This window comes from Phacochoerus africanus, chromosome 7 (assembly GCF_016906955.1).
Source record: "Phacochoerus africanus isolate WHEZ1 chromosome 7, ROS_Pafr_v1, whole genome shotgun sequence".
Lineage (NCBI taxonomy): Eukaryota > Metazoa > Chordata > Mammalia > Artiodactyla > Suidae > Phacochoerus > Phacochoerus africanus.
Window position 1 is genome coordinate 32,445,805 of NC_062550.1, and position 13,258 is coordinate 32,459,062.

At 41.2% G+C, this 13,258-nt stretch overlaps 1 protein-coding gene and 1 long non-coding RNA gene across 3 annotated transcripts in view; one reads left to right on the forward strand and one right to left on the reverse strand.

Moving 5' to 3' along the window:
* The window catches only part of LOC125131044 (uncharacterized), a 135,351-nt gene that overhangs the window by 31,526 nt on the left and 90,567 nt on the right, over positions 1–13,258 (forward strand). Inside the window, exon 3 of the long non-coding RNA XR_007135848.1 lies at positions 6,285–6,534. This is a non-coding gene — a long non-coding RNA (uncharacterized LOC125131044). The remainder of the gene's footprint in view (positions 1–6,284; positions 6,535–13,258) is intronic.
* C7H12orf56 (chromosome 7 C12orf56 homolog) overlaps positions 3,421–13,258 on the reverse strand; it is a 101,150-nt gene continuing 91,312 nt past the window's right edge. Inside the window, exons 12-13 of one of the 2 annotated variants that reach the window (XM_047787116.1) lie at positions 9,828–10,006; positions 3,421–5,972 (exon numbers count right to left, since the gene is read on the reverse strand). In XM_047787116.1, the coding sequence (XP_047643072.1) occupies positions 5,846–5,972; positions 9,828–10,006 (306 nt within the window). In that variant the 3' untranslated portion in view covers positions 3,421–5,845. The remainder of the gene's footprint in view (positions 5,973–9,827; positions 10,007–13,258) is intronic. The other variant, XM_047787117.1, reaches the window with a different exon arrangement.

Sequence of the window (13,258 nt, forward strand, 5' to 3'; positions counted from 1 at the left end):
AGATCTGGCGTTGCTGTGACTGTGGCATAGGCCAGCAGCTGCTGCTCTGATTCAACCCCTAGCCTGGGAACTTTCATATTGCCACAGGTTTGGCCTAAAATGACAAAAAAGAAGAAGAGGCAGTTTGTGCCAAGGACTATTGCAGGTGTTAGGGTATAGTAATGAACAAGGCAGATGAGGGCCCAGCCTTAAATTCTTACATTGTAACAAACAAGTGGAAGGTGACGTAGGTGGATGGGAGGCCAGCTTTGGATCAGTGAAGCCCTCTTTGAAGTGACATTTGAAAATCTGGGGGGGAAGCACTTGCTAGTGCATATGTCCAGGGCTTGAAAGAACCTGGAGAACTGAAGGAAAACCATCAGGGCTGGTGTGTTTAGGGAGTAATGGGTGAGCAGAGTGATTAGGTAGGTCACAGAGGTAGTTCGAGGCCAAGTCATGAAGGGCCCGGAAAGCCATGTTTAGGACTTTGGATTTCATCTTGGGTAACAGGAAGCAGTGGGAAGTTTTTTTTTGTTTGTTTGTTTGTTTTTTGTCTTTTTGCCTTTTCTAGGGCCGCTTCTGCGGCATATGGAGGTTCCCAGGCTAGGGGTCGAATCAGAGCTGTAGCCACCGGCCTGTGCCACAGCCACAGCGACGCAGGATCCGAGCCTCGTTTGCAACCTACACCACAGCTCACGGCAACGCTGGATCCTTAACCCACTGAGCAAGGCCAGGGACCGAACCCGCGATCTCGTAGTTCCTAGTCGGATTCCTTAACCATTGCGCCACGACAGGAACTCCCGTGGGAAGTTTTTAAATCAGCAATTATATTGATTTCCTCATTCAAAAAGAACACTCTGGGGTTCCCGTCATGGCGCAGTGGAAACGAATCCGACTAGGAACCGTAAGGTTGTGGGTTTGATCCCTGGCCTCGCTGTGTGAGCTGTGGTGTAGGTTGCAGGCACAGCTCGGATCTGGCATTGCTGTGGCTGTGGCGTAGGCCAGTAGCTGTAGCTACGATTCAACTCCTAACCTGGGAACCTCCATATCCCAGTGAGGCCCTAAAAAGAAAAAACAAAAAACAAAAAACACTTACCTTAGAGAAAGGATTGTAGGGGCCAAAGGTGAAAGGGTGACTAAATCATGTGTTGCAGTAGGTGATGAAGGTTTGGACAAGAGCAGCAATAATTATAAGTCAGTAGATTAGGCATAGATTTTGAAGGAATTTCCAGTAACCACTGCTGATGGATTGCATTTGGAGGATGAAGAGAAAGGAGAAAATAGATTTCTCAATTGTTTCTTTTGAGCAATAGATTGAATGAAGTACAGTTCACTGAGGAGGAGACTGGTGGAAGAAACAGATTTTTTTTTTCTTTTTTGGGGGGGAAAGCAAGGAACAAAATTTAAAATTACATGTGAATATGTTTAATTATATTATGCCCACTCAATAATTTGTAATTATTGAGATCTGTGCAAGAATAAGCCATGTTATAACAGTGCCATACTGTCTGGGAAATTAGAACTAATGACATGTATTTAAAGTATAAGTTCTCAAAGAAAGTTAGTGTTTCTTTAGGATAAGTGCTACCATTTATTGAGGAGTTTTTATTTGAAACCATATGAAATTGCAGATATTGACAGTTCTAAACTTGAAAATGACAATGCCATATGGTTTGTCTCTGTATATGCTGGCCATAGAATGATTCGTTTACATATAAATGAATGAACATTCACAAAAACCCTTAAGGCAGTCTTTTTTATTAACTTATGATTGATAAAACGGAAGTTGTGAAAGAAGTCAAAGAACCTGCCAAAAGTCTGATAACAAGAAAGAAGGCAGGCAAGAATCAAAACAAGGTCTTTCTGACACAGAATCTGGACTCTTCCAAAGTTACACGACCCAGATTTCCAGCCAGAGTCATGCTGCCTTAGCTTTAGATCCAAAAGACAGATATCCAGACACAGAATGCTTGGTCTGACAGGATGAAGAATTACTGTCTCCCTCCTTTTGAGAGCCAAATCCAAGTGGACCTTACAAGTCAGTATTGCATTTTAGAAGTCAATACAGTGAAGAAAGAGAAATCAGTGAATTAAAACTATTAAAAATTGCTCAGAAATTCCCATCAAATTCATTCCTTCGAGAAATTTCCGGGAGTTTCCATTGTGGCTCAGCCAGTTAAGAACCCGATTAGTGTACATGAGGATGCAGGTTCAATCCCTGGCCTCACTCAGTGGATTAAGGATCCAGAGTTGCTGTGAGCTGTGGTATGGGTCACAGACGCGCTCAGATCCCGAGTTACTGTAGCTGGGGCTGGGGCTGGCAGCTCTAGCTCTCATTCGATCCTTAGCCTGGAAACTTCCATGTGCCACACACAGGTAAAACCCTAAAAAGCAAATGAAGAGAGAAAGAAAGAGAGAAAGAGAGAGAGAGAGAAAGAAAGAAAGCAAGAGAGAGAAAGAGAAAGAGAAAGAAAGAAAAAGAATTCCAGCTTCCCTTCCACATTTATCAATGAACCTCTCTACTCTACAAATACATTAAATATAAAACAAGTGATTCTAACCTCAGAGAAAATATAATCTCCTAGACTGGAGAATATCACCAGGCAACAAGCTGTGACCATTTTTATCAAATGCCTCATAGCACATTTAATGCCATACTCTCAGGCCTTTTCATCCACCATGAAAAGTCGTACTACCGGTCAGAGTCAGTATAGAAATAAGTGAAATATATTATCAATTATAGGAACTTCATGCTTTGCCCTCTTTGCATAGTTTCTAGATTATCTAGATTTCAGTAAAATGAAGAAAGTCTTCATTTACTTATCCTAACACTACCTGTGAATCAATTAGGAACTGCATAAGGACAGAATGGCTAAGTCTGTTTGATCAGTTAGTAATTAGCTATTTAAGTCAAAGTTTAAAAAAAAAAAAGTTTACATGACTAAAAAAACTTCCTGTCCACCCTTGGGAAGAATATTTCCCACACAGCTCTTGTATTGGGAATGTCAGAGTCAACAGTCCTTCGTGGTAGTGCAAGGTAGAAATAGTCACTTGTCACTCCTGCTAATGGAAAACTGAATTTTCAGTTTAATAACCACATGGATCTGTTCATCAATCCCACATGGATTAGGTGCCGAGTGTAGTAGCTAATCCCCAAATTGGTTCAAAAAATAAGGGTGGAGTTCCCGTCGTGGCGCAGTAGTTAACGAATCCGACCAGGAGCCATGAGGTTGTGGGTTCGGTCCCTGGCCTCGCTCAGTGGGTTAAGGATCCAGCGTTGCCATGAGCTGTGGTGTAGGTTGCAGATGTGGCTCAGATCCCGCGTTGCTGTGGCTCTGGCGTAGGCTGGCAGCTACAGCTCCGATTGGACCCCTAGCCTGGGAACCTCCATATGCCGCGAGAGCGGCCCAAAGAAATAGCAAAAAGACAAAAAATAAAATAAAATAAATAAGGGTAATACTTAGGAATCTCGAGGTTCTCAGGCAGCTTTGACAGTATTTTAATAATAAGTACTGAATCCTTACTGCTTCCCACATTACCATGCTACGTGCTTTACCAACACTTTTTCATTTAATTCTAACAACCCTATGAGGTAGGCTATAGCTTTGTTTTTTTTTGTTTGTTTGTTTGTTTTTTAATTACTCAGGCTATAGCTTTGTTTCGACTAAAGCTTAGAGATGTTAAGTAATTTCCCAAGGTCCAAAACTAGTGCAGATCTGGAATTTCAACCAACTATTTAACCTCAACACATATGTTAATGACAGAGCTCATTACTACGACTTTACTCTTAGTGGAGGTGGTAAGTGGCAATGTTTATAGTATCAAAGTGCTCAGAGTTTAGAATCTCTAAACTGAAAACTGGCTGTGTGCGCTGGCATTTTTGGTGATTCTTTGTATTCTTAAAAGGTCACCTGTGGTTTTCCTATTCACAATTTTTCTACAGTTAGTTTCCCTGAAAAATAATTATTTGGTGGTTGAGATCAATATTTAGTCAATCACATGTGTTTGACCACTAATAGAGATGGATTATTTAATGGTTTTCTTGGCTTTGGCAACAATGCAAAAAACACATAGTAGGAAAGAACTGCGGCAGGATAACCTTCCAAGTATTCATTTCTGGGTTTTCCCTCTTCTCCCAGACTATGCAGATGAATAGCCATGTGTCATAAGAAAATCAGGACAACAAATATTCAACCACTAGCTTTCAAAAAAGCTACTGACTAAGCCCTATGTGGAAAGATTCAGGTATATTTGGATGGGGCTTTTGCTCCCAGAGGTGAGATAAAGTATGCTCTCAGAGTGAAGAGAAGAGTGAGAGAGAAGAGGCAACATGCACAGGAAAGCACATGGCAAAGAAGCCCCAAGCCCTCTCCAGAGCCTCACTGCCACTAGCCCAGCCAGGGCACTGCCGAGAAGCTGAGCCAGAGCTGAGTTGGTCCTGTGGTTCATCCACAGGCTCCATACTCAACAGTAGACAGTCCATTATTTGTCCGGTTTGAAGTGTTGCTCACCTTTCTCTTAAGAATCTTTTTCTGTTCTTCTGATTAACCATCCCTTGGGAATAAATCCCTTATCTAACAGCCCAGGACACTCATAAACACCATTTTGCTCCCCTTTCTGCCCGCAGATTGGAGAGTAGAAGACTTGTAGTCCTGGCTTAGTGGAGAAGACTGGACACTTTCTGGGCAAGGCTGGTAGCAGCCGAGACGGAAATGGTTAGTCCAAAGAAAGCAGGATTATTTGGAATCAATGTGAAATAACCCACTGGGCAAGACTAGCAGAGGAACACACCCCCCTGTTACAGAGTGTTTAACATTAGTGTCTCATCACAGGCAGAGAATGTTAGAGCTGGAAGAAAATCTAGAGAACATCTAATCCTGTCCTTCCATGTAGCAGAGGAAGCCCCGAAAGGAGACCCGACTTTCCAGGTCAACCAGCTGGCTAGTAGCTAAGCCACAACCAGAAACAAGATGTCCTTAGTGAGTTGAATTCTCTCTCTACGGCATCGCACAGGCACATCTGGCTTGCGAGCGCTTTCTTGGGCTGTGGATTTTTCTTTGATCCTCCTTCAAGTTGAATGGAGGGCCTAGTTCCTAAATTCTGAGAAGCCCAAATTCAGTAGCTTAACAGTGGGGCCACAGTTAAGGGTTTTGTTGGGTTAAGTTAGAGCACTGCCCTAAGAAATAGTGAAGACATTTTTTCAAAATAACCGGAAGAGCTATAACTGCTCATAGACCGTTTCTCTTTCATAGTCAGTCTACAAGACTGCTCACGTTACCCCCCAGGTGCCTGAGACGGAGGGAATACATTTAGTTTGACAAGAAAGCCCCAGCATCCTTCCCTGTGATAAATGAGGAACTGGCCTTCCCTGTAGCTGTGGCTGGATTCTCCTGCTCACTCGTCCATGAATACTTATGTCACTAGAATTTCTTACAGGTGAAGAAGGGGGATGTCATCCAGTTGCCCAGCATTTCTCTAATGTGATCACGTGGTAACTTATACTCCCCACAACAGTTTATCTTTGGATGTTTCAGAAGCTTCCTGCCACTCACCATTATTATACCAACAAAACTCATCAGGGTGCACTTTCTACATTTGCTCTTTGTGGGTTTCTGTTTCCTTCATGTCTAGAAAGTTTTTAGGTGTTTAGAAACCTTTTCTCTTAGAAAAATGCACGTCTTTAGCACCACATTATGTATGTCAGTGTATTTAAACATTTTTTTTGTAGCAGATTAAAAACTTCTCTGAGAGAGATATTGATGGAAGCTTCAAATAAAATCTTTGTTTATAGGATACAGGAATAGCCAGATAATGAATCAAAAATGTTTCTCATAAATATTGACTCCCAATCAACATTTTATAGTCATTAACATTTCAGATATTGTTTCTGTTCAACCAGTTTCAGAACTTCATGAAAAAGTTGAGTGGTAGGTTGGGTAATAGGGTAACATAATGGAAGCCTTTTTTCCAAGGCTGGCATGTGAATAAAATACCTGCAAATCATAAAAAGAAACAAAACAGAGAGTTTTAAAAACAAGAATTTTCACACTGGCCACATCCGTACATATGCACTTACTGGCAGTGGGAGAGTCTAACCCACAAGACTGCTAGCATTTTTCACCCTCCAGCCTCCCCCGTTTGTAACCTAGAAGACCTCTGCTGTGTGAGTCTTTCAGCTCGCTGAAGCACTTCAGCAAAGAAAGCAAACTGCATTATTAATGTAACAATTATCAAAGCATTACTAAGGAAGCCAGCACTGACCTAACCACAGTGTGAGCTGAGGCTCCTGCCTCTTGTTTTCACAGGCCATACACAACAGGGAGTTGAAATGAGTCAAGGTGGGGTGCCCACAAGGGCCAAGTCAAAAGGGAAGAGGAGAGTTCACCCCCCACGGCCTCAGGAAAAGTACAGCGACCCTTGAACAACACAGTTGTGAACTGCACAAGTCCACCTATATGTGGATTTTTTTCCCCTAAGTATATAAAAGTAAATGTGCAGGACGCCGTGTGCAAGACTTGTAATGAAGTGGATAACCTATCCTTACTAAGGCTTAAGGTGAGTGATGTTTAAATAAAAATTAATAATGTGTTAGTTTTCTTATGACTGTTGTATAATTTTGCTTTCCAAGAATTACATACCATGCATTATGCTTCTCTCTTTTGCAACTGGAAAAACTTTGTATTAGCCTGTGATCACAGGTAAGTGTTTTTTTAAAATGTAACAATGTTTCCAATACTATATTATGAATATGACTATAATACTCTATGCCATAAAATTTTATACCAGTTCATTCATTATTGTATAAGCTAAGCTACCTTGAAGCAGTCACCTTGCTGCTTCTTTGTTATCAGTACATCAATTGTTATACCTGTAAATAAGTACAAATTTCTTTTTCACATTATCTTTTCATTTTTGATGTCCAGTGTTAGAAATATGTGTAACAGTGTTTGATATCATATAAGACAATATTGATTAGGTACTGATAGACAGCCCGTTTTGTAAAGACAACATAGGAGTTCCCGTCGTGGCGCAGCAGAAACGAATCTGACTAGGAACCATGAGGTTGCGGGTTCGATCCCTGACCTTGCTCAGGGGTTAAGGATCCGGCGTTGCTGTGAGCTGTGGTGTAGGTCGAAGATGTAGCTCGGATCTGGCATTGCTGTGGCTCTGGTGTAGGCCGGCAGCTGTAGCTCCGATTTGACCCCTAGCCTGGGAGCCTCCATATGCCACGGGTGCGGCCCTAAAAGGACAAAAGACCAAAAAAATAAATAAATAAAGACAACATAAACTTACAGTATCAATAAATATAGTACAGTACTCTGAATGTATTTTCTCTTATGATTTTCTTAATAATATTTTTTCTCTACCTGACTTTATTGTAGGAATACAAAATATAATACATATTACATACAAAATATGTGTTAATAAACTGCTTATGTTATCAGAAACAACATTGGGCTATTAGTAGTTAAATTGGGGGGAATCAAAAATTACATGTGGATTTTCAGCTGTGTGGGGGTTGGCACCTCTAACCACAATATTGTTCAAGGGTCAGTGCATAGGCCAGGGTCAGTGTATAGGCCAGTGTTTCTAGGGCCAGGGAAGAAACAAAAGTAAGAAAATCTTTAGCCAACCCCTTGGATGGCTTGAAAAATGGGTTCTCAACCCTGGGCACACATTAGAATCACCTGGAGAGTTTTTATTTTAATGTCAATGCCCAGGCCCCAAACCAGACAAACTGAAGAGAACTCTACATGTGAGACCTGGGTATCAGGTATCAGTATTTTTTATTTATTTATTTTTGTCTTTTTGCATTTTCTAGGGCCACACACCCTCAGCATATGGAGGTTCCCAGGCTAGGGGTTGAATCGGAGCAGTAGTCACCGGCCTACACCAGAGCCACAGCCATGCGGGATCTGAGCTGTGTCTGCAACCTACACCACAGCTCATGGCAACGCCAGATCCTAAACGCACTGAGCGAGGCCAGGGATCGAACCCGCCACTCGGATTTGCTAACCACTGAGCCTTGACGGAAACCCCAGGTATCAGTATTTTTTAATAGTCATTCTGCTGACTCTGTTGCGTGGCAGGTTGAAAATCATTTTGTGTAAAAAATGAGGATCACAAACCTCAATGCCCACAGATAACATTTTTAAGAGGAAGGGTTAAGAGGAAAGATGGAGAAAGGAGACGGTGGCATGATAAACAGTACAGGATCCACCTAAGGAAGTAGCTGCTTTTGAGCCCCATCCAACTGTTGTCGTGTAGGAGCGTGATGCTATTTTTGCCATTGTTCTGATTTTTTAATGTGCACAACTAATTTTTAAAAATTGGTTTTTGTGATCCACTCTACAACAAGGATGAACCTTGAAAACATGCTAAGCGAAAGAAGCCAGACACAAAGGCCATATAGTGTATGATTCCATTTATATGCAATGTCCAGAATAGGTAAATCCACAGACAGAAAGTAGATTAGTGGTTGCCAGGGGCTGGAGTGTGACTTCTTCACAGGTAACAGGTTTTTTGGGGGGTTATAAAAATGTTCTGCAGTTAGATAGTGGCAATGGTTGCACAACATTATGAAATGTATTAAAAAGCCACTGAATTGCACACTTTAAAATGTTTAAAATGATGACTGTCATGCTATATGAATTTTATCTCCAAAAAAAGGTGAGGAAAAAATTGGGTGTGTGGCCCAGAGTGGGCCAAAGAAACCCTTTTATGAGAGGCAGAATGGGAGCTATGGTATAAAAATCACATGGAGGAAAAACAGAGTCCACAAATTGGGCGAAAAGAAATTTTTAAAGCAAATCTAAGGCCATAATATATGCCTTCACATCCTTGCATGTCTCTATGCAAACTGGTAGCAAAGCTATGCCTGCTGCACGCTTTTCATCTTAAGTTAGACATAACCTGAGGTTTTTTCCCTCAATGGGTGCTAATGCAGGGCTGTACTGCTAAGTGCATTTAGCTTTACCAGAATATAAATAGAAGTAGGAACCCCTGAGGTACAGAACAAGCTGGCTGATGAAACCAATGCTCACTACTGTTCTTTCATACTGTTTTGTTACTGAAAGTAAGAGAGGGATAAATGAAACAAAACAAAACAAAAACCCTAGTAACTGCCTTCATCGTTCCTCCTTTATCAGTTGTTTTTCTTTCCCAATGACTCGGTGAATTCACAATCCATAATATATCATCTCTTTAAGTAAGGTTTGTTATTTTTAATTACCCATAGCATGTTAAAATCATTACTAGTTCTGTGAGATAGATGCTGGCTACAATATAAAGACAATGGATAAGAAATAGTTCTCAGGAGTTCCCATCGTGACACAGTGGTTAACTAATCCAACTAGGAACCATGAGGTTTCGGGTTCAATCCCTGGCCTTGCTCAGTGGGTTGAGGATCTGGCATTGCCATGAGCTGTGGTGTAGATTGCAGATGCAGCTCGGATCCTGCATTGCTGTGGCTGTGGTGTAGGGCGGCGGCTACAGCTCCGATTCGACCCCTAGCCTGGGAACCTCCATATGCCAAGGGTGCAGCCATATAAAGACAAAAGACAAAAAAAAAAGAAAGAAATAGTTCTTCAGAGAGAGCTTGATTTTCACTAGTCTTTTCTGGCCTAGGAATATACTTCAAGTGACAATATACTTCAACAGCTCCCCTCCCCAAATCCTACCTTACCACAGTAAGGTAACTATTTAATCAAAGTAAACTGTTATTAAAAATAGAAATAGAATTTCCCATTGTCACTTAATCATCCAAATATTGGGCCATGTTGTAGTTGTGTATGAAAAATCAGAAATGAGTGGATCTTAGCGCACGCAAGATTCAGACTTTCTCTTACCTGAATTCTTCTCTGTAGTCATTCCTAATATACTCAGCTAAAGTCTTGCTATACTGCAGACAGCTCTTGAGGATGTAAAGTCTTTGGTACAACAGAACTGCTTGGCTAGGACTGAACAGCTGAAATGAAGCTGAAAGCCCCTTCACCACTTCTTTCACAATACTGGCCACAAAAGTAATCTAGGCAAGGAAAATGAAGTTACATGTAGGCTGCACGCCACCTGTAAGAGCACCTACTTCATCTGGAAGCTGAACTGTAAATCTAGGCTGAAGACCTCCCCACCCTTACACCAATGCCCTTGCACCATTTCTTGTTGAAATAGTACTCAAGGAGCACCAGACCATAGACCAGTTGGGTTTACCAGTTGCCCCACTACAAGCAGGATCAGAACTAGGGCTGACTGTCAAAGAAGTTTGGCTCCAAAGTGGAAGGATAACATTGGAAGCAGGAGTGGAGATGAAAGGGGAGCTCAGAAAGACCATGGCCTCCTCTAGAAGGGAAGATGTTTCTCTTCTGTTCTCCTGTTAAGAACAAATGACTCACAGAAATAAACTGCCTGTAACTTTTAAAGAAGGTTCCCATAAGGCAGCCATTCTCAATATTTAGTATGCATAAAAATCACCTAGGCAAATCACTAACCATGCAGAATTCTGAGTCCCAGGTCTAGACATTTACCATAAACAATTCTGATGAATTTGTTTCCTGGACCCCACCTTGAAAAACAGTGAGAAAGCAAAGAAAACCAGTCTTAAAACAAGCAAGCAATGTTGACATCACTACTAGCTGGAGTTTTCACCAAGAATATTTCTGCTATCATTTCTCAAGGGGGAAATTAAAACGGAAAAAGTAGCAGTAAGATGAAACCATTGGTTTCCTGTTTCTCGCACACATAACGAAGCTGCCATCCACAACAGAACCAAAGAAAAAACAAACAAACAAACAATGGATTACACAAGTCTTTTCTTTCTTTCTCTTTCTTTCTCTCTCTTTCTCTCTCTCTCTCTTTCTTTCTTTCCTTTGAGGGAGAGGGGTGCATTTTCAAACTGCTATCCATAAAGTTAGGCTACTGTAAAACACAGAAAGCAATACTAGTGCCTTTTCAGGCACTAACCAGCAAGTCATTCTGGATACTGTTAAATTAGTACCAATGAATGTTGCCTTTTCTATTAATGTTGCTACTGAACCCTCCTAAGTAAGGTGGTTTGAAGTGAGTTTTCCCCAGTCTAGAGCCATTTACACATAATTGTCTAAATATTGTGTCAGGAAAATGCAGATTGAAATCAGAGAGTCTGGAGCAGTGAAACAAAGCAATGCCTGTTTGGGGATTAAATTTTTAATTTTTTTGAGCATCTCACTCTAACCAAGTAAGAACATCAGCCAGAGCTGACTGGCATGCAATTATATTCAATGACCCCCAACAGTTTCCTTGCTAGCAAATGGTCTCAAATGGTCTGTTTCTACCCAAACTCTTTAGAACTGGGTTAATATTGAAGCTTTCAACTGTGTTAGTGGTCCTTTTGCCATCTTTCCTCCTGACATGCTTTGTGGTTACAGACTAGCCTCATATTCAACTCAATTCCTTTGGTGAACCAACCCAAAAGGTTGATAAGGAAATTTTACAATTATTTGAAGTTCTTAGGACCCCAAATTTCACATATCGGTTTAGATAATATGGTCTTCAGATACCATACAAAAAAGGTAAGGGTCTTGCCTCTTGCATATCTAAGCTTCTGTTGGTGGGAATGACTAAGTTTACAACACTCCTTGAAAGGAGCCTGAGACTGATTAGGGTCTAAATGCTGCTAAAGAAACCAAGTTCTTGGGCTCAATCTCTATAGAAGGCAATTGGCTGTACTACTGAGAAATGTACCTTCTGACTCCATGCAGGTTTTTGTAAACAAATGTCAAAGAGATCTGGTAAGAGAATCTAAATATTCTAGGACAGTTTCAACAGCACTTAAAAAAATAGCTCAAAGCCTGAAATTGCCAATGGTCAAGAGAGGCACATTCATATGTGGAAAGAGAACACATATGTCAAATACTCCTTTAGCAATGAAAATTTAGTTTGAATTATTACCTTTTTTTTTGGATTATTACCTTTTGAAAAGATTTCCAATTAAATCTGTGTGGATTGAATGTATGAATACATAAATGAATAAAGGGAAAGTAGATTTGGGGAAATGACAAGGAATTAAGAGATAAAGCCTTTATTAGAATGAAATCAGCAGATATTTTATTTAATATCTATTATGTGCTTAGCACAACAGACATATCTCCTACCTTTATGGCACCCGGAGTCTGTTTGGGGAGAAAGATATTGTATCAATCATGGTAAACTAGATTATGTTGTGGTAGCAAATCTCACAAAATATCAGTGCTTTGCTTAATATAGCAAAGGTTTATTATTTGCTCATGCTGTATGTCCTTTAAGGGTCCGTGGGGGGTTCTGCTCATTGTAGTCACTCAGGACCATATGGAATCTTGCCAGTCACCATGCCATAAGGAAACTGAAGACAGGGAAGCATGCACTGACTCCTAAACCTCTGGGCAAAAAGTGACATAGGTTACTTCTGCTCACATTCACTGGCCAAAGCAAAAAGAGAGAACTGCCTAATTTCAAGTAGGGAGGGATGTACATTCCTCCTATGTGCCTGAAAGGAGAGGGAGCCAGAATATGTGTGGATACTAATGGCTATCACAAGAAAGAACCAAATAATAGCACAAACAAATGCAGACTGCAACAGTGACAAGTCCTATGAAGAAAAGGAAGAAGACACCATGCTATGACCATGTGTGCCCACAGTGGGGTATCTGACCTAGTCAGAGGTGAGAAAGTCATCCCCCCAAACCCCCAGGAGGAAGGAGCACTGAGGCCTGAAGGACAAGTAGGCGTTAACTAGGTGGAAAAGGGAGGGAAAAGCATTTCAGCCAGACAGAGGGAATGGTAAAGATCCTGTGATGGAGTTGGGGATCCTGGGCTTAGGCAGTGAGTATGTGACCCACAGAGCTGGAAGAGTGAGGGACCAGATGAGGCTGTACGGTCATAATGTGCACAGCCTTATAGGCCATGTTGAGTTTAGCCTTTATTTGTTATGTTTTTATTTATTATGGGTGATTTTTTTTTTCTTTCTATTCATGGCCACACTTATAGCATGTGGAAGGGTAGGGGTCAAATCAGAGCTGCAGCTGCAGGCCTACACCGCAGCCACAGCAACACAAGAGCTGAGCTGCATCTGTGACCTACATCACAACTTGCGGTAACGCCAGATCCTAAACCCACTGAGCAAGGCTGGGGATCAAACTTGCATCCTTGCAGACACTATGTCAGGTTCTTAACCTGCTGAGTCACAGTGGGAACTCCTATTATGAGAGATTTAAAGCAAGGGATGATATAATCAGGTTTTTATTTTGAATAAATTCCTCTAACTGTA